At 39.6% G+C, this 20,859-nt stretch overlaps 1 protein-coding gene across 1 annotated transcript in view; it reads right to left on the reverse strand.

Moving 5' to 3' along the window:
- The window catches only part of PTGFR (prostaglandin F receptor), a 31,251-nt gene extending 10,705 nt beyond the window's left edge, over nt 1-20,546 (reverse strand). The window contains exon 1 of the mRNA XM_077825209.1: nt 19,767-20,546. Within this exon, the coding sequence (XP_077681335.1) occupies nt 19,767-20,546 (780 nt within the window). The remainder of the gene's footprint in view (nt 1-19,766) is intronic.
- Between the last annotated feature and the right edge of the window lie 313 nt (nt 20,547-20,859).

Raw genomic sequence — 20,859 nt, forward strand, 5'->3', positions numbered from 1 at the left:
CAAATATTCCTGCTTAGGGCCCCCAATGGGCTAGCACCAGCAATGGCTTAGGATCCCACTTTCTATATAGAAATATAATAATCTATGGGTTGGAGCAACCTTTCCTCCTCCCATAAGTTTCACCACAGACCAGTATAAGATCCTATCTGAGGAGGTGCACGGTCTGACAAGCTTTAATATAGCTAAGATGGTTTTTGAATGTTGGTCTGATAGTTGTGGCCAAATTATACATTATAATTAAATCACACACATGCAGCACTACACAGTTGCTGCTATCTCCCCAAAAGCTTGTGGAAAAATAATCTGTCTGGATTTCATTCCTGCAAAAAGTTACTTAAATATTTTGCACTTCCAGAAGTCTCAACAACTGGCATTTATAAGAAACCATGTACTATACATAAAGCTGCAACAGTTGGTACAAGCTGCCTAGAAGATTCAATTTTGAGGTATTTTATCAACAGTGGATTTTTTAAGAAGTCGTATACATCTTTTATCTACAATTTTATATTCCCTGAAACCTTGGGGTTATCAAAGAAGTGCTGATACCAACTTACCTACAGCAGTGCTATAGAAGTGTCACAGCTTGTAAATGGAGAATGTAAGTTACTGTTGAGCCAAAGCAGAGTCCATCCAATAATTACATTTTGATTTGGTTTCTTATATTTGTCAATTAAAAAGCAAGGAGTTCACAGAACAACATCACATGGTGCATGTACTTCTGCTGCCACTCAAATACACACACACACACACACACCCCTAGTTTTACACTGCAGTATTTACGACAATGTTTGGTCTACAGCTTCTATTTTTCCCCTAATGATCTCTCCCTCCCTATTTTAAAAACTAGGGGCCATATCCTCATCTGGTGTAGATGTGATGTGCTCTTCTACACTAACTGTGGATGTGGCCCTTGTAGTTAAATTAAACCCAAGTGTGTGGCTTTTATATAGAACTGTGGCTAAGAAAGCTAACAGGAGAAAAGGAAAGGTGGCACCTGTTTTATTGTTTTCGTTTTTAAAAAGTGAAAAAATGAAAGTGAAGTCAGTAGAACTGTTTGTATGAGTAAAGATTACTCACATGAGTAAGGGCTGCAAGAACAAAACTTAACAAGTGAAAAATAAATGGCCTGATTCTCCTTTCTTTTCCATGGCTGTAAATCAGGAATAATGCCATAAAATTAACCGTGTAACACTTGTACTAGAACAGTGGTTCCCAAACTGGGGTTCATGAACCCCTGGAGGTTCGCACAAGGTTACAGGGGGTTGGCCAGAAAAATTTCCCTAATGGCAGCTAGAGGACCCCGGGCATAGGAGGAAGCAGGTGGGACCCGGTTCCAGGGCACACAGCCTGAGCCCCATGGAGCGCTGAGCAGGCAGCCCGAGCCCCATGGAGCGCAGGGCCGGAAAGTTGGGGCTAACAGCCCGAGCCCTGCCCCCATCAGCGGGGGGCCGCCAGCCCGAGCCCCAGCAGTTAGCATGGGGTCGGCAGCCCAAGCCCCATGGAGCGCGGGGCTGGGCAGTTGGGGCCGGCAGCCCAAACCCCAGCAGTCAGCGGGGACCAGAAGCTAGGAGCTCAGTGGAGTGCTGAGCAGGCAGCCCAGATTCTGGCGCGGGGCCAGCAGCCTGAGCCCCCTACTGGGCAGGGTGGCAGCTGGGACCCCAGGTCTGCAGGTGGCAGCTTGGACACCAGTCCTTGGCAGACAGAGGAAGTTAGGCAGCATGAAGGGCAGAGTGAGCGGGGGGGTGGTCAAGGCTGTACATGGGGGGTGGTCAAGGCTAATTTGTCCCTCACAGGGCACCCTCTTAGGGATGGCCCTAGTGGTGGAAGAAAAGGTGTTTGCGCGCCAAACCAGTCGGAACCACGTTGTAGCCAGTGAAGCAACATAAAGGTGGCTCAGTAATTCGATACTTAGTCATTCTCTCTGGAGTGCTGTTTTGCTTCAGTGAGATGTGAGTGAATCTTCTTATTTTCTGGTTTGTTGGTTGTTAGCATTCTCTCTGTGTTATTTTTATTAGAACTTTTGTACCCAAGTTCAATGGATAAGTGGCTGAAAAAGGGAAGTGTAAAGATACAAGAATTAACTAGTGTTTCCTCAAGTCCACACTGTGGAAAATCTAAGTATAATGATCATGATGATCCTGGAAAGTCACTTACAAAGAAAATAAAATATGACGATGATTATATAAAATATGGCTTTACATGCATTGGTGATCAAGAACATCCAAAACACTGTGTGTAATTTGTGGTGATGTTCTAGCAAACAGCAGCCTCAAACCTTCTCTACTTTGGCACCATCTACTAGGCATCCCGCACAACTCGACAAGACTGTTGATTTTTTCAAGCGAAAAATCAGCTGAGAGGAAAAGTGACATTACCAGTTTTATATCCAAAGCAAGTTCTGATAATGAAAATGCACTTGAAGTGTAATACACGTGAGCTACCGAGCAGCAAAAGCATCAGAAGCCCATACCATAGCAGAGAGCTTGACTGGTCCATGTATAAAAGACATAGTTCATTGCATGCTCAGAGAAAAGGCTGCAAAAAGGATTGACATGGTACCTTGGTCCAATAATATGTTGTCACGAAGAATCAATGACATCAAATAATGTAGAGACTACACAGAGTGGAAAAGTCCATATTATGCTATACAGTTGGATGAATCAACTGATGTAGCTAATCTAGCTATTTTGCTACTGTTTGTACGTTATGTAAATGAAGGTATGGTTGAAGACTACTTGTTGTTTTGCCAACCATTGAAAGAAAGAAGGTACAACTAGAGAAGATATCTTCAATCTGACTAATGCATATTTTCAAGAAAAGGAAATAGATTGGACCCGTTGCCTAGACATTTGAACTGATGGGGCCACATCAATGACAGGGAAGTATACTGGATTTGTAGCTCAAACAAAAAAAAGGTTGCATCAAAAGACTCTTGGACTCATTGCAGTATCCATAGATAAGTCCTTGCAGCAAAACGCATCCCTGAGGGACTGAAGGAAGTGCTGGACAATGCAGTGAAAAATGGTGAATTTCATAAAATCACAGCCAACAAATTCCAGAATATTTCATGTACTTTGTGAAGAAATGGGTAGTATACACAATTGTCCGTTGACTCATACTGAAGTTAGATGGCTCTCACAGGGCAAAATCCTTGTGCGCTTGTTTGAGCTTAGAACAGAAATCCTAGTTTCTTTCAACAGCCACCCTTACCACCTTGCCAGCTGTATGGAAAATAGTGTCTGGCTCCAGAGCCTAGCCTATTTAGCAGATATTTTCTCAAGAATTAATGACCTAAATTTATCTCTTCAAGGCCTCAATATAGCAGTTTTCAATGTGCAAGAGCAAGTTGAATCCATGATAAAGACGTTGCAGTTCTGGGAAAGTTGTTTGGAAAACAATCAAACTGAGTGTTTCAGTACTCTTCATGACTTCCCGGCAGAACATAAACTTCAGTTGGATCAGTGCACTAAAACCAATATAACTGCATACCTAAAAGGACTTTGCACTACTTTCAGAGAATACTTTCCAGCTATGTCAGGTGATAATGACTGCATTCACAACCCCTTTGAGGATACCACTTTCTCAGCACAGATATTGAACACTGAGGAAATAGAGAAATTGATTGAGATCTCCTGTGATTACGAACTGAAAAGGAGTTTCAGAAATCTGTCATTAATCAACTTTTTGCTGAGTTTAAGAAACGAGTACCAGAAAATGCTGCTACAGTATTGTTACCATTTTCGACAACATACTTATGCGAGAAAGCGTTTTCCTCGTATGCACATCTGAAAACCAAATAGAGAAACAGACTTGATGCCAAACCAGACCTGAGACTTTCTCCCTCCAGTGGTTCCGGAGTTCCAAGAGCTATGCAGAGCAAAGGAAGTGCATCCATCACACTGAGGAAATTTAAACTTAAATCCCTGGAAATATTAATTCTTAGGAGGGGGTTCACGAGATTTCCCAATTTAGTGAAAGGGGTTTGCAGGTTGTTAAAGTTTGGGAACCACTGTACTAGAGGGAAATGAGACACAAGGGGACAGATTCTCAGCTGGTATAAACTAGCATAGATCCACTGAAATCTGACAGTATATCAACACCAGGTAGGAGTCTGGCCCAGTTGTCTTGGTACATTCAAGGAGTCTTGGTACATTCAAGTCCATGTCTGTTTGTTGCTAATAATGTACTCACCTACATGCATCAATGCACTGCTTATCCTTCTGAACACAGTTCCCTTGAGAAAGAGCAATCATGCACTAGATAGGTGTGAAGGACACTATCCTTGGAAAAGTATACGGTGAAAGGAAGTACAGAGTCCTACATAGCTGGTGCTACCAATTAAGAAAACCAAATATCCAAAGTTCAGAAAAGATTCTGATGTCCAAGTTTGGCTGAGGATACCCAGACTATGGGGGTCTTATGGTTAAGGCAACTTGGCTGGAGATCTGGGTTCCATTCCTGGCCCTGCCATTGCCTTCCTGTGTTCAGAGTTCAACATAATTCACAGGAGTATTGTGAAGCTAAAATCATTAATGTTTGTGAGGTGCTCAGATACAGCAATGTGGTGAGAAATGCCAGAGGAAAAGCCTATAGCTTTATTAATATAATTCCAATCAAATAATAAAAGGTCACTTATTAGCAGTGAGTCAGTTGACAAGTCCAAAGTCTTAGGGCAGAGAATACTGCTATATGCACATACTACTGTTCAAGTAGCACATTTGTATACAGTCTCTCAACTCCGATCAGAAAATTAGAGGTAGTCTCACTGATCATCCTTTAAAGTTCATGGGACAGATTCTGATCTCACACAAAATGTTATACTGTTGTAATGTCAAAAAAATTATTCCAGCTTTACATCAGCATAACTTTGATTAAAATAAGTCTCTGTGGTAATTTGCTGTCTGGCAATCCAGCTACTTCTGACCTAGAGGTGTAAGCAGTTCTTGGTGTAGTTGCTGAGCTGGTACAAGATCCTGTTCTTCATGACTTCCCAAATGAAAGAGTCTGCAGTGCCATTACGGTATATTTTGTTATGCTCTATTAAAAGTTTCTGGGATATTTTCACCATCTGCAATTTTACAGCTTTTATGCAACAAACTTAGAGACAGGAATACATTATCTGAACAATTACTCATAAATAATATAATTTACCATGAGCTTTTTATGGAAGGAGCCATCAGACATAAGTGTAAAAGCGATAGACTCCAAAAGAATGTATCAAAACTACCAGATAAACGTTCCAAACATCCTGACCAGTATAGTTAGTGTCTCTTTTGTTACAATTTATTGACATTATGATGCTGTATATGGAGATATGAATACAATATTAAAGTAAACTTTATCAAGAGGAATTTATTTTGTGTACACAAGATTAAACATTTTAACTACAAAAAAGTTAATAGAGCTCTGACTTTCTCCTCTATGTCATGTCCCAAGAAGGTCAGGTTAACTAAAATAAATCAACTGCCTACTAGAGCCCTGTGGACAGAAGTTAGTTGTACAGCAGCTTTGAAAATTGGGGAAAGATAAAATTAAGCACAAAGATCTAAACTTTGTCTAGGGCACAGACACCAAACTGTGCCCAGCAAGAGACCACAAGAAGGAAGTTGTCCACAGCAACCTTCCTGGAGCATTCCATAATGGGGCACAAAGACCTTTTCTGAATGTTATCCCCATGTACACCCCTGAAATGGCAGCGACCTCTGTGTACAAACACCTACACATAATAAAAGCATGAATAATCTGTATCATTTGTATTAGCAGAAATAATTTGTCTGGATCCTGTGTGCAGAGCTGCCTGGGGGCACCTGTTTGGGAAACAGGTCCATGCTGAGACAGAATACAGTCTTAAAAAAAAAAAATATATCACATATCCTCAGTGTAAACTTGTCTACATGAATACTTAATTTGCGGTGCATAAATAAGTCAGTGCATAAATCTACCCCGGGCTGGCCTACCATGCACAAAGTGTGTTTGTGGACCCTGCTGCCCACGTACTGAAAGTTCTCTAAATGCCCTTTGATCTCCCCTCTTTGAAACAAGAATAGATTAAAGCACACTAGAGAACTTCTAGCGTGCGGCAGGAAGGTCCGCATGCACACTTACACTATGTCTATGCTTGGAACTATTGGTATGAGTCCCAGCTCGCACAGATATCCTACACTAGTTCTCATCGAGCTAGCACACTAGTGTAGCACAGGGCAGTGGCTAGCCACTCTGAGTACAAACCTACCTTGACCCCGTGGCTACGTTCTCAGGGCAGCTGGCCTGTGCCGCCACTTGCTGCTGCCTGTGCGTCCATGGCTACAGGACTCAATGAGAACTAGCAAGAGTAGGTTCATGCAAGCTGGGACTCACACCCCTCGCCTTAGTGCATGGCAAGCTAGTGCAGGGTAGATTTACACCATGCCTTGCCACAAACTACACGTTTGTGTAGACAATCCCTAAAATCAGCTAGAGTCTCAATATTCTTGGGTTATTTGAGCGGAAAGCTAAGAAATTTTGGAGCTGAAAATAGTAGATGACTCCATATACAATGCAAAAGCACACAGTGCCTAAAAAGATGCCAGCTAAAGAAACCACCCTTGTAAGGCTGTTTGTAAAGTGTGAAGAATGAGGTTGTGTAGTATTTTTTATAAATATCATATGCTCCTTAGGTTACAAGTCTATTATTTGTGTCTACATTATGTAAGAATTCAATATAGGGCTGAATTCCGTAAGCGTTCCTTGCTCCCACTGACTTAAAAGATGCCACAAAATCAGACCCCATGCTCAGGAGCATTCAAACAGGGGGAAACAGATCGCAAGTACATATTGAAGGCCTTTTTCCTTCCCTGGCCTTTAGAGTGCAAAAACACTGTATACATTGACATGGGGCCCAATCTTGCAAGCCTTTGATGCACAGGTCTCCCAAGGACTTCAAGCAGTCTACTGATTTGTGAGCCAGTGAAACCCACTGTTCAGTGTGTCGTAAATCTCCATCTAATGACTAGTCCAGAGAGGTAATGTGTTGGCTGTCTGATAGAAGAATCATTCCCTTAGCTCAAAAGGCAGAGGCTGCTGCTTTTAGCTCTGGCAATCATGGGTTTGGTCTCTGGTTGTAACCCACAGTGGTGGTCATTAGCAAGACAGAAATGGACATTTATTCATAGTTATTTGTTTATAGTACATGTGTCTTGTAGGGTTGAGAAAACAAAGATATATTGTAAACAATAGGGGCCAAATACTCATGTATATTCATTTAAGCTAACGGAGCTATGGTGATGTATAACATCTACAGATCTGGGCCTAAGCAAAAGTGAATGTGGCTTTTTTTAGCGTTGTAAAAAAATTCTCAAAACCTCTATAAAAAAAACTGGCTCGCTTTTATACAAATAGCTTTACATAAGTGTTTGATAAAGGCTGTGCACTGAAACAGCAGGGAGAGTGAATCGCTATTACATTTACTTAGTTGGAATAAATAAGTTACAACTAAAGAGGTTTTATTTTTTAACTTGACAAAGTAATCACATTATAAATCCTACTATGATGGACATGAAACTGTTTTATCTTTTATTATTAAAGAGAGAAGAGGAAAAAAGATCTACTCTTCATTTAAAGATGATTTATTTTTCTCTCTTCACCCCACCCCACAGACTTCAGAGCTTGAGCTCCAGCCCAAGTCACAACTTCAAAGTGCTATCTGCACAGCTCTTTCTAGAGCACAAGCGGGAGCCCCACTAGTGTGAGTCTGTTGACCAATGCAGGAAGGCTCACTTCCCCAGGCTGTGTAGACATAGCCAGAGAGCAAAGACAGTCCCTGCCCCAGAGAGCTTACAAGGTAAGTAACAGGCTGCACTTCAACAGTGAGTGAATACAGCAATGTAAATATAAGATGTCATTATTAAAGCAGTTTAAAAGAGTGTTAAAAGCTGGTGAAGAATCTACAATAAGTAAGTTTCATAGCTAGCACTTGGGCTCCTATCACGATGATATTTAGCAAGCAGAAACATAGGTGGATGAGAGAAGTTAGCCAGAGCAAAGTGAAAAACCAAGAAGAAGATTTAAATAATGATCTCTTTCAAATATGAGCTGATCCTGCAGTACTGTTTGACATAGCTTTAATGGCTGTGTAAAGAAGGAAATAGCTAACTTATCATCATCGGGGGGCGTGTGGGGGGGAAATCAGGATTTCATATTAATACCAAAATTAAATATCCATAAGGATACATTGGACAGCTTGGAGTATTGATATGACAGAAATAGTATAAGACATGAATTTATCAGATTAAAACTGGCCAATATGGAAGAATTGCTGGAAATGTTCCATGTGAACTTATTTCAGCAAAGAAGGTTTGGGTCACATACTTACCATTTAAAGAATTTATCAGCCCACAGGACAAAGATCCAATCTCAGTCTAGGCAGCTATCCAAAACTGGTATTCAGTATATGATTTTTCAAGCAAAAAAGACCCGGCGTACATAACTATCTTAGCCAAAGAACATGATCAGGTCTACGGTAACTGAACCCAAACTGAAATGCTTCCTATTTTGGATCAAGTAGCAAATCAAAAGTCTTTAATGAAATGAGCAGGTCTTGAAAAGTTTACTAACTGCAGGCATGCAAGTCAGAGATAGATATTAGATCTGGGTGGAGAACAGAAACACTCTGTTGTGGAGGATTTAGAGACTTTGTAGTTTGCTTTCATTCTGATTCAGAACAAAACCCAAACTCTCCAGGAAAGAATTTCAGGAAAAAAATGTTTTGAAACATTTTGTTTAGACAAAATTGAAAAACACTTCAATTTCAGCTAATTTTTATTTTATAATACTACCAAATTTTAAAAATCAAACCAAAATGTCATTTTGAAGGGAAAAAATATCAAAACATTTTGTTCCCAAAAAAAGGCAAAAATGGGCTGTTTTAACATTGTAGGAATTCTTTCCTTTTTCCTACCCTGCCCTGCCCAAAATAAAATTTTGATAAAATCATGTTTATTTATCAAAGCATTTCCATTTTGATAGAATTGCATTTTCCAAATGAAAACTGTTCCACTGAAGTTTTTTCAACTAGCTCTAGTAAATATGAACAATGAGGGTGAGAACCAGAAGTAATGCTCTGGCAAAACCCATTCCCATGCCAGCTGCTGGTAAGTGAGGGTGATGTCACTATTTCAGGGCTCTGTCTTAAATATCAGTCTCACTCTGGTAAGTATCTGATAAAACCAAAGCTCCTCTCCCCTTCTGGAGCCACTTGGCTGCTGCAAGAGAAGAGATTCTCGACTATTCTACTTTTCTACCAGAGCCTTTTTACTACTGCGATGACGGTCTTCATCTGGCTTTCTTCTCCTCCCAACCTCCTGAGTACTGTACTGCCAAATCCAGAGAAGAACAATTCCTAAATAGCCTGTGAGTAAACTATACCACGACTACTTTTAGAAAGCACTCAGAGATACCTCGTTTGAAACGGTTTGAAAACTGACATGAACTCTACATAAACTCACATAAATAAGTTAAAAATATTTCTCCTCCTCTGTATACCGTGGCTAGTCTAATCTCTGCAACCCAGCTCAGTCCCATACAGCAAATTATTTTTCTGAAAGGCTGAGGCCAACTGGAATTTTACCAAACTTGAGGAAAAAAAAATCACTTACGAAGACAGACAACAACATTTGTGAAAATCCAGCATTACCCCAAGTATATATAATAGAGCATAAGCTCATGATTTAATTCTTCACAGTGCAAAATATATTTATATATATATTATATATTACACACACACACACAGAGCTATTTATAGTCAATTCTATGTAATGTGATGCTATAACTGAGAAAGATATAGCATAGTTATGGTTCCACCACAGATATTTTATTTTATTTACAGAAACTGTATTTCTGAGGTAGGGTGGGAAATCATTAAATTAGAGGCTGTATCCGTTCCGAAAGTGGTATAAACGAGTGTAACTCCAGTAAAATCAATGGAGCTATGCAGATTTACATGAGCTTAGGATCTGCCCAATGGTTCACATAGCTACCTCCCTCTAAATAAAGCACTGTAAATTCCATTTATACATGTGTGAAAGCATCAGGAAATTCAAAGCTCTGATTCCCACAGCAACCATAAGTATTTAAGTATGGTACCATATGAGGTTTGTGTGTATGTATATACAATACCATGGTTTAATTGTGGCTGCTGCAGAAATCAGAGCTTTGAATTTCCTGATGTTCATTTGTAAATTGAAACAAAAACTTGATATAAATTTAATAGAGTCCTCCAAACAAACCCAAATCAGAAATTCTTTCTATACAATTCCTTTGTACTGACAATAAGCAGCTGAAATTTCAGCCAAAACAGCCAATTTTTTCCCCAGAAATTTATAAACACCTAAAAACATGAGCTCATAAAAAGGCCCATAGCAATGTTCCAATAATAAAACCATTTAGTACATTAGCAGTTCATTCAGAGGAAATCAATCAGGAATGATAACTGAATTCTCCCTACGCTAAAGGACATACTGTAACAGCTGTCTGACCATCCAGAGCCCACCAGATCAGGAAGAATGAGTCCATTTCTGCCAATGAAGCTTGCAAGCCTGATTAACGTACAACAGAAGATTTATTTTTCCGTAAGGACTCAGAAAAGACTGTTGTCAGTCTCACAGATCCTCCTACTTGGGCTAAGTAGTAGGTCTGAAGAAGAAAATCTCTAGAGGATAGTAATCTTTAGAATATTGATTCTACTGAGTAAAGATAACGAGCCAGATCCTGCAGATCTTTTCCAGGCAAAAGCCGCTCTTTTTTTCTTTCCCCTATAAAATTAGTTCACTTCTTCTAGATGAGGTGAAAGTAAGCAAGCTCTTGAAATGGGCTTGAATTGGGACCATGTGCTGGATCGGGAGAGTAATGGCTATTTCTTTTTAAGCTTGTGTACCAGGTCAGCATTTTCCCTGGATGGGTCAGCCTGCTGCAGATCCAGGTTGTAGTGTTAGCAAGGTCTGGCACTAAATTTATAATTTTTCCTATCGAGACATTTTTTCTTTATCTTTCCCTTTGCAGCAGAAAAAAGAACCATGTATATCAACCTACTAGTTTTCAAATATCTCAAACTAACAAAAGTAAGGAAGACTTTAGGATTTAAAAAAGTGGAATAGTTTCTACTGGTTCTATTTTAAACTCTTGAGTTTGCCGAACAGAAATACTCAGAACACCATTTATGGCACTGGTTTTTTCTGTAGTAGCAACTTTTAAAGAGCTGCGCGGCCAGATGAGTGAACAGATTTAACATCACCACCAGCAATCTTCAGAAACACATTTGTACTAATTCAAAGACTAATTTATCCTTGTTCAAATAGCCTTGTTTTTCATTGGGATGCAGCATCCTCCAGAAAGTTAGCCTGAAGCTCATGAAATAAACCCTGATATCTCTTCTTTATGAAATTTTCCATTCAGAAATACCTTCCCTTTCAAATGCATGATTCAGTTACCAAAAATCACCTGCCAGAGACCATAAGAGAGAATCTACTATATTTTAAAGCCATTTTATTTTGTCAGGAAATAAAAGGAGATTCAGCATTTTTTGGAGATAAACTGCAGAAAGAAAGCAATGAAGAGACAGAAATGTGATGAGATTTCGTACACATCAACATAAGGTAATATGAGAGATTTAATCAGCCAAGACACAAAAGTGTGATATAAAAAGCAGTAATGCAGAGACAGACTTCAGGATTAGCATGAGAAATACATTGGATATAAATTTGCAAGGTAATACCACTGTATTAAAACACGTATGTACACACAGACGAAGTGACAGGTATAGAAAAAGTTCTTGTAAAACAAAGGCGGTAAGAATGCTTTCTACTATACTAGTAATAATTAAGGGCCAGATCCTCAGCTGATGTTAATCAGTCCAGCACCACTGACCTCCAAGATCCTTTGCCGATTTACATCAGCTGAGAATCTGGCCCCAGTGATGGAATTCTACATGCAGCAGAACAGAGGCAGCAAACTGTACTCCAACCATACAGCTGCCTTCACTAACATGCCCCTCCCTTCTCACCTCATAACAAGAGGCACAAGGGTATGCAGAAGAGCCATTTTGCCAGCTGTACTCTACCCAAGAAAATTTCCCACGTGTGCTATTCCCAAGGTGGCCAGTTCCAGGCAGCTTATAGTCCCTTTAAACTAGCTAAACTGGGGGGGTTGAGGGGGAGGAGGAGCTAACTGGAATCAGGACCAGGAGCCTTGAAACCCAGCTCCCTGTTGTACCACTACTGCACCACTCCTGCATTTCAAAAAAGATAATAAAAGGACAATGAAGAGTTAGAGTAAGTTCAGAGAACTGCAATTAAAATAAATGCTGGAGATTCTCCATAGCCGGAATGTGATCTTGTACAAAAATTTACTCTCAGACCCATCCCATGTGTAATTACAGGAAGTACATTTTACTTCTCCAAATAGCAAAATATTGAAAAAAATGCAATTGTCCCTTTGGCCACAGAGAATTTATGTGATGAACGTAGCTCCATAAAACAAGCAGTTTCAAGAAATAGGCTAGGCACCATGCCACCGTCAAAAGAGCAGCTCTTTGTAACAGCATAGATTGTCATTAACATGCATGCCACAAAATGCTACAATCCTTTCTGCTTTATTCGGGAATCCAACCTCTTGGGGCCAAATCTTGCTGACCTTACTCAAAAAAATTCCCTATTTGCTTTGATGAGTAAGAATGAGCAGGAATTGACCTTTGGCAACACAAAACATGACTTGACACAACCTGGTTCAGCACAGAAGTTGTGTGTTAACATTTTTGGAAAATACTATCATGAAACAGTGTTTCAGATTATCAACTGTGTCTCTGGTAATCCACAAGCATAGAGTCATTGGGACCATTCATCCCACACATGGGTCATGCCCATACAGGGAACAGTAAAATATGAGTTTCTTCTTGTGGAGTTTCCTATGAATTCTCCCATCATGATGAAAGAGGAATGGCATAAGCAGGACATTCAGTTCCCCCAAACTAGCAGATCCCCCAAGAGCTGCATTAACCTAAGGGAGACCATGAAGGCGGTGTTCTACACTGTGTCTGCACTCTCTCCTGCTCCCTTGCAGCAAGGCTCCCGCATGAGGGCAGAAAACCCATCCTCACAGCCCTGCTAATCAGTGACCAGCTCATTTCTGGCTGGGAAGCATAACAAAGTCACTGTCTCAATGTACGTTAGGTAAGAGTCATGGGTATTTTTATTATTATGCATTTATTTGTATTGCACAAGCCCCTAGAGGCTCCATTGTCCTAGATGTTGAACTTACACATAGAAACAGACAGTCCCTGCCCAAAGAGCTTGCCATCTAAACAACAGGATACTTTAACACAGAATAAAGACTTAGTATTTATATCATGTATGTAAAAGTATTAACTACAAAGAAAAAAGTTATATTGCATTAAAATATTTAACAGTGAGTATAAATCAATGGATAGATGTGCAATATTTGGGAACATTGATTTTATAATGAAAACGGAGTATCTTCATTTAGAAAGCAGGTGCCATTCAGTATTACAGGTATTACTGAACCAGAGGAAAAAGTTACACATAGTGTGCACATAGCAGTTAACAATGACAAACTCAATTAGAAACTAAAAACAAGATGTGCAGGTCTACTGAGGTAACCCATGCCCTTGTATTTGTGATCCTTATCCCCCCCACCACCTTTACCTCCATCATTTTTCCTTCCCAGACTTTGTCACACCTCTACTTAGGCCTAACTCATGTCAGCACAACTCCTACTCACATCAAGCTCTCTAGTGTACTAGTTCTTCAAGATAGAGAGTAGAACCCCGGTCTCACTGAAGTCAATGGAAAGACTCCCATTACCTTTTCTTTAATATGGCACCTAGCATACTTTTGGCTACTCAGTGAATGAACAGCAAATAATAATTAATGATAAATGGATGGAAAGCTAGGACTATGTTTACTTTAGACACTTGCTCATTTAAAAAGGTATTTACCACCTTTTCTTTAATACGACACTTAGCATACTTTTGGCTACTCAGTTACCAAACAGCAAATAATAATTAATGATAAATGGATGGAAAACTAGGACTATACTTTAGACACCTGCTCATTTAAAAGGTATTTTTACTTTAAATATTAGTAAGAATCCCCTATACCAGTGGGTAAGCGTGAAACAAATATTAATTTAATATTTTGCTAAAATAAGGCATCAAATCAGACACCTTATTCATTCAGGTGCATATTATATTATATAATCTAAAACAAATCTATTTGACAACCCCAAAAGATTTTGGATAAATGGAGTTTGTAGACGGGGAAAATCTGTCTGATCTATTTATAAACCGCACTTGTCAAAAGTATTTAGGAGAAGGTCAAAAATATTTGACTATTTGGCTTTCAAATACAGGGCAAGGAACTGAGAAAGTGATGTGCACCAGGCAATACAAATTTAGAAGGGATAGAGTCTGGATAAATGGATTTTATTATCTACAGTATATACATATATGCATGATGCTTCTGTTCTGATTTATGAAAGCAAAACTCCACCTATGGACTAATGAAATGGTATTTGCTCCATCACAGCTATTTCATTCCATTCAAAGAATGGGTGGGTAGCAGAACAGCCCAGACTAGCCCAACACGTATGCATGCACATAACTGAAGCCAAAATTTGAATTTAGATGAAAAACACAGAATTAAGAACCCAATCCTACCAAGTGCTGAGTGCCCTCAACTCCTGCTGAAGTTGTTAATTAAAATTATGCCTGTTTTGACCAGAAAAAAAGTAACTACCCTATATATTCAGTTTGAAATTAGTGTATCTGTTTATGCTTGAATAAGGCTAAGAGGACATTCACTCTATTATATTATTCAGTTCATTGCTGAAAATGTCTTTCGTATTCGTATTCTCATTTACCCCGGATGATTTTCTTTGCCTGACTGAATATTCTTTGGAATCATCCCTAAAATGCCCCTTCAGCTCAATACTACTATGAGAAATAATACTTACTGCTGTATTCTGGATATGCTCCAGTTTCATATTGCAGATGTCTCCAGTTTATAACACGTTCTTGATGAAATTTTATTTTCAATACCTATGTATGATCCACTACCCTCTAATAAAACGCAGTAGTACTGTAGTTACCTTTTAATGATATGTTTATCTTCTCTGAAGAACTTTTAAAATAAAACAAAAATGCATAAGTGCTGACAGTTCAGGAAATTAACTTTTATATCCTCAGTAGAATCAAAATAGTTAAGAGACAGTAAATCCTCAATCCTGCAAAGACTTACAAATGTGCTTAACTTTACGAACAGCCACACAGAAGACACTATAGGGTCAGGGCCTAGACCATCAAGTCCATTCCTCTGCAAGAACATGGCTTAGTCCCACAATAGAAGCATATCAGGTTGTTAAAAAAATGTTTAAGCTGAAGTTTAGCCAAAAATGGCAATTTAATACACCCTTAAGTACTCATTTTACTAGCAATCTGGGAATCGCAACGATCTGTGGGTTAAAGAACTAGTCTTTCACCTCAACACCTGGGTTTCTAAATCAAATGTGAAAGTGAGTTTGTGATTTTATTCTCATCCCCAAAGGACAGTTGTTCACCCTGCAAAAGCCAGCACAATATTTGATGACAATCTGGCAAGCCTGGACTTGAGACATCCAAAGCTAGAATTTCAGGAGTGTTGAACATGCACAATGTGGTACACTGGCACAGCCGTAAGGAAGATTTCAATAGTACCTGCCAGTACTACCCAACTCTAACCAGAGCTGTCACTTCACTGAGGAACATATTTATATAAATTTTCCATTACAAAAATTAAGCATTAAGTCATTTGTCAGTATAAATCACAAACAGAAGAGCTCTCTAAACAGCAGGATTCAGAGTAAACCTTGTCAAGATAACAATAATTCATATTTAACTACAATCTACATGATGCAAAATATTTTATCAAGAGTGCAATGATTTCAAAATATTTATGGGAGCACTCATCCATCTACAAGCTTTAGAAAAAATATGTATATGTACTTAGGAGATTGAAAGTTCTGCATTTTTTCCTCTAGAAAGAAGGAGGCAGAAAGGGCACAGTAAGGAAAAGAATGAGTGATAATGAAAAACAATTAGAGTAGTTGTAATTCTGTTTATGCAATACATGATGAAACACTGAACATAGATTTTGAAAGAAAACGCAAATTAATAGTTCTTTTGACATTCAAAGTCCTTCTGCAATTAAATCAACTGCAATCTTTAAGGACAGATATTTTTCTGAAAATAAATATTGGGACTGGGTAATATATTCAGGTTTTTTGACAAGTAAACTGATCACTTCAATTACTTTTCTGGATGGTCAATCTGTGCTTGCTTCAAATTTATTGCAGGAGGTCACTGGAAGTAATCGTTCACTAAAAAAAGCCTACATTATCATCCTGAAGACTTTGTCCACAAAGTATGTATGAGAGACATGAAACTGTCAATAATGTTACATAAAGCTAAGATTAGTTAAAATGGTATTGTAGTGCAAGTCTAGAGAAATCAACAGAAAAGCAGAGGTGAAATTATTTTGACCCTTTTGAAGTCAATGGCAAAACTCCCTTTGATTTCAGTAGGACCAAGATTTATAGCAGATACTCTTGTTCTGATCACACACCCATTTTCCACCAGTGTAAGAGGAGCAGAGGGCCCTTTTTCTAAAGGAAGAATTAAGATTCAGTGTTTCTCATGTCTTAACCTCACACCAGTACAAAGTTAAACTGTTTTGAAAGAGTTTACGTGGTTATGTTAAACCATTTTCATAAGTGAGTGAACATGCACACTATGCTCTGGGACCCAGTTCAGATGTGCTTTATAATGCGATCATAGGACAGAGTAAGAAACTTTAGGATTCTTTACTATATGATAATCAAACTATATGTTCCAACTCTGATTTCTGACACAGTTTATACCAGTGGTGGGCAACCTGTGGCCCGCATGCGGCCCATCAGGGTACTCTGACTGCAGGCCGCGAGACATTTTGCCGATGTTGACCATCCGCAAGCATGGCCCCCCTGCAGCTCCCAGTGGCCTGCGGCCCACTGCTTCCCGCAGCTCCCAGTGGCCAGGAACGGTGAAACACAGCTACAGAGAAACCGTGGAGGGTCGTGCCTGCGGATGGTCCACGTCAGCAAAATAAATGTCTCATGGGCCACAATCAGATTACCCTGATGGGCCGCAGGTTGCCCACCACTGGTTTATACTGACCTGACCTGCATTAAGCAGTTTGGAAGAACCACTGCAGCCAGTAACATGTAGGCACTAGGTTCTGTGCTGTGTTTTGAGGGATTGCCTGGGAGCACCAACTCCTAATGCTGATCTGCAACAAACCTTGCTAAAGCTCTGTTCAGACTACAACTAAACCAGGTTACTTATATCTAAACCATACTTGAAATTAAGCCACTACCAAAAACATCAGTACAGCTCAAACGCTGTTAACACAATTTTGAAATGGATTTTAAAACGTATGAGTTGCATCAACATATTAGGCAGCGTGGCCAAATGGGCAAAGCATTGACTTGAACTCTATTCCCAGCTCCACCACTGATCTCCTGGGATACGTTGGACAAATCACTTTACCTCTATGCCTGTTTCCCCATCTGTGTAATGGGGATAATAAAACTTCCCTTTGTAAAGTGCTTTGAGAACTAACGAGGAAAGTTGCTCTATAAAAGTGAGAGGACATTATTAACTAATTCTAAACTTTACCTTCGTTAATATGGTTCACAACTTGTGGTATAAACTGGGCTTTATAGGCTCCATCTGTGACCATGGAGCCCACAACTAACAACTGGCAGAGCCCCCCGCCCCCACATACCATAACTCACATCAAGCCTGACATGCTCATTGTTGTCATAACATATAACTCAAAGGTGTCATGTAAGGTATCTTATGTAAACTGGTGACATGCTGGTCATGAGTATCACTGGGCATACATGCAGATGGCATGTAAAGAATTGTGCCTGTGTGTTGGAAACGTGTTCCTAAAATTTATTTTGGGGGCAAACTTGATAAACAAGTTTGGCTTGGACAAAGGACTATGCATTCACCTGTGTGTCCTCTGGCTTACAAAGCTTGACCCTATGAAAGCATATTTACATAGAAGGTAAAGGTTTCAGAGTAACAGCCATGTTAATCTGTATTTGCAAAAAGAAAAGGAGTACTTGTTGCACCTTAGAGACTAACCAATTTATTTGAGCATAAGCTTTCGTGAGCTACAGCTCACTTCATCGGATGGTAAATAAAGCCATCAAGCTAAATGAGCAGGGGAGAAGACACAATCACATTGGGGGAGGGGAGAGAGAATCTACATCCCTAAAAAAACCTTCTAGCTCTTGAAACAGAGACAACAGATCTTGGATAATATAAGGGGGGAGGGGGCTGGAGACGTTTTAATTATCCTTCACTTAGGGGATGATAGCATACAGCTGCCGTTGAGCCTAGGAAAGCTGGATTCTCTTGAACTGAAGGGCAAGAGTTGCTGGAGACTTAATGTAAGTGAGAAACCTGCTTAGACAAAGATTGCAACTTGATGAAATGGAGTTTTAATCACTAGGGCTATGTCTACACTGGCAATTGAATGACAAAACTTTTGTCTTTGAGAGGTGTTAATCCCCCCACTCCCCGAAAGACAAGCGTTTTGCCAATGACAAGAGTCAGTGTGAACAGTGCTTTGTTGGAAGGAGCACCCTCCTGCTGACAATGCAAACGCTGCTCATTGGGGGTAGAAGTTTTTTGTCCGCAGGAGAGCTGACAAACAACAGCTACACGGTGCGAATTTTAATGGAACGGCCGTAGCAACACAGCTGTGTCCTTAAAAGCTGTGTAGTGTAGACATAGCCTTAGAAGCATGTTTTATTTTGTTTGTAACCAGACCTGTTTTTTGTTCTTGCTAAGTATCACTAAAATCTCTGTTCTTTGTTAATAAACTTTTTCTGGTTTTATAATAAAACCATCTCAGTGCTATGTATTAAAGTAGACAGTGAATGCTCAGCTAGCCAAACAGGCTGGTATGTGCTCTGTCTCTGACAGCAGTGAACTTAACTTCTGTGAGTGTCCAATGGAAGGGACTGGACACTGCAGAGAGATGTCTCTGGGGAACTAAGGTTCATCGATTGTTACCTGCAGCAAACTGGCAGTGTCCTCAAGAGTTTGCTGGCAAGGCGGACAAGCTGCTGTGTCAGGGAGCTGACACACATCTTAGCAACAGCAAACTCTCACTTGCTGAAGCGGAGATGGGTAATACAGGGGCTCACAATTCTGGGTATCTCATGCAAGACTCACTATAAACATAACTACACATAAACAGAGTTGTGAAATAATAGTTTGGGACCTAACAGTATTTTCAGACAGATCTACATGGACAATTTTTGGGAATCTCCTACTGTTTCACTAACACCCATGTTAACCTTCGTTCAGACTGGAGACCAGTGTTTTAGCACTGCATGATACCGTAAACAGGTTTTTATGATCATCATATTCTGCTTACTGCTAAATCTATTTCAGTTCTAGTCAGAAACGAAAACAAATACCATCTTTGTTACAGATGCACAGTTCAGAATGCCACATGCAATATGAAACTGAAATAATAAGATGCTTGTAAGTGTAACACATGATGTTACAAGTGTGATCTGTGGTGTTCACCACAGCTAGCCACTATCAAAAACCTGCAGATAAAAAAAGACAAGCTTCAGACACAGATGTGCATTAAAAATTGTCAAACATATTAGGCTCTTACCAGAAATGGACTCCAGCAAATGCAAGAGACACACATTATAGCCAATAGCTGAATGATCATTTCAAAATGATGAGATCGGCCTTGTCTTTGTTGACTTTTAAATTTGACTCTTAAGAGAGTAATTCCTGTGACAGCATTGCACAAGAACGAAACAGCAAGGGCCAGTAACCCAAGACAAGAAAAAAGTAATAGATAAAATCGGTCTTCCCAGTCCTCAATATGTTCTGTTTTATAGAAGCACCAGGTCCTCGATGCTTGAATTTGATATGCTCTAAAGCTAAGAATAGGCAGCAAAGCTATAAAAACAGCAAAGAGACATACCGTAGTCAAAATCATTTTTACATGTTTAGAAGTCATTTTTGTAGAATGAAATATTGGTTTAGTAACTCCAATGCAACGTTCAACAGCCATCACGCTGCCCAGAAAGAGAGGGCACAGCCCAAAGAATACCATACATATGCCAAAAACACTGCAGAGAATGTTTGATTGATTAAATCGAATCCAGTCTTTGTCAGAGGCATACACAAACACAGCAATAGTTCCATTGATGAGATGGCCAAAAAGATCGGTGATAACCAAACCACTAGCAAAAAGCAAAAAGGATGCTTTTGATTTCTGTCTAAATCTCTGATATGCCTTCATGAGAATTGCTATTGCAAGACTGTTGGATAAAATTCCCACCGTCATGAATATTATTGAAAATAATACGGAAATCTTTTTGTGTGCGTTGCAGGTCGTGTTTCCTAATCCATCCAGCACTGGTGATTTTGACCTGTTCATTGTTGGAAAAGTAGCTGGAGCACTCAATACATTTCAGCAGTCATACAATCAAAAGGCATCTGTAATATTTAAAAGAAAAACATTATAAAAGGCACATCTCTCATTTGATATTTGAAACAGACGCTCCAGGTAGCTTGTGGTAGAAATCTAATTTCCCTGACCTATCAGGTGCATGATGTGTTGACATCTTTGAGCAGTTACATCGGGTATAGTGATGTAGTGCTAAGTTTAATAGTGCTGGAGCCCTGCAGAAATGATCTCAAATTAGTAATTCTGTCACACCTGAGACAGTCGCCCAAATCTATCTTGTGTG

This window comes from Eretmochelys imbricata, chromosome 8, assembly GCF_965152235.1.
Source record: "Eretmochelys imbricata isolate rEreImb1 chromosome 8, rEreImb1.hap1, whole genome shotgun sequence".
NCBI lineage: Eukaryota > Metazoa > Chordata > Testudines > Cheloniidae > Eretmochelys > Eretmochelys imbricata.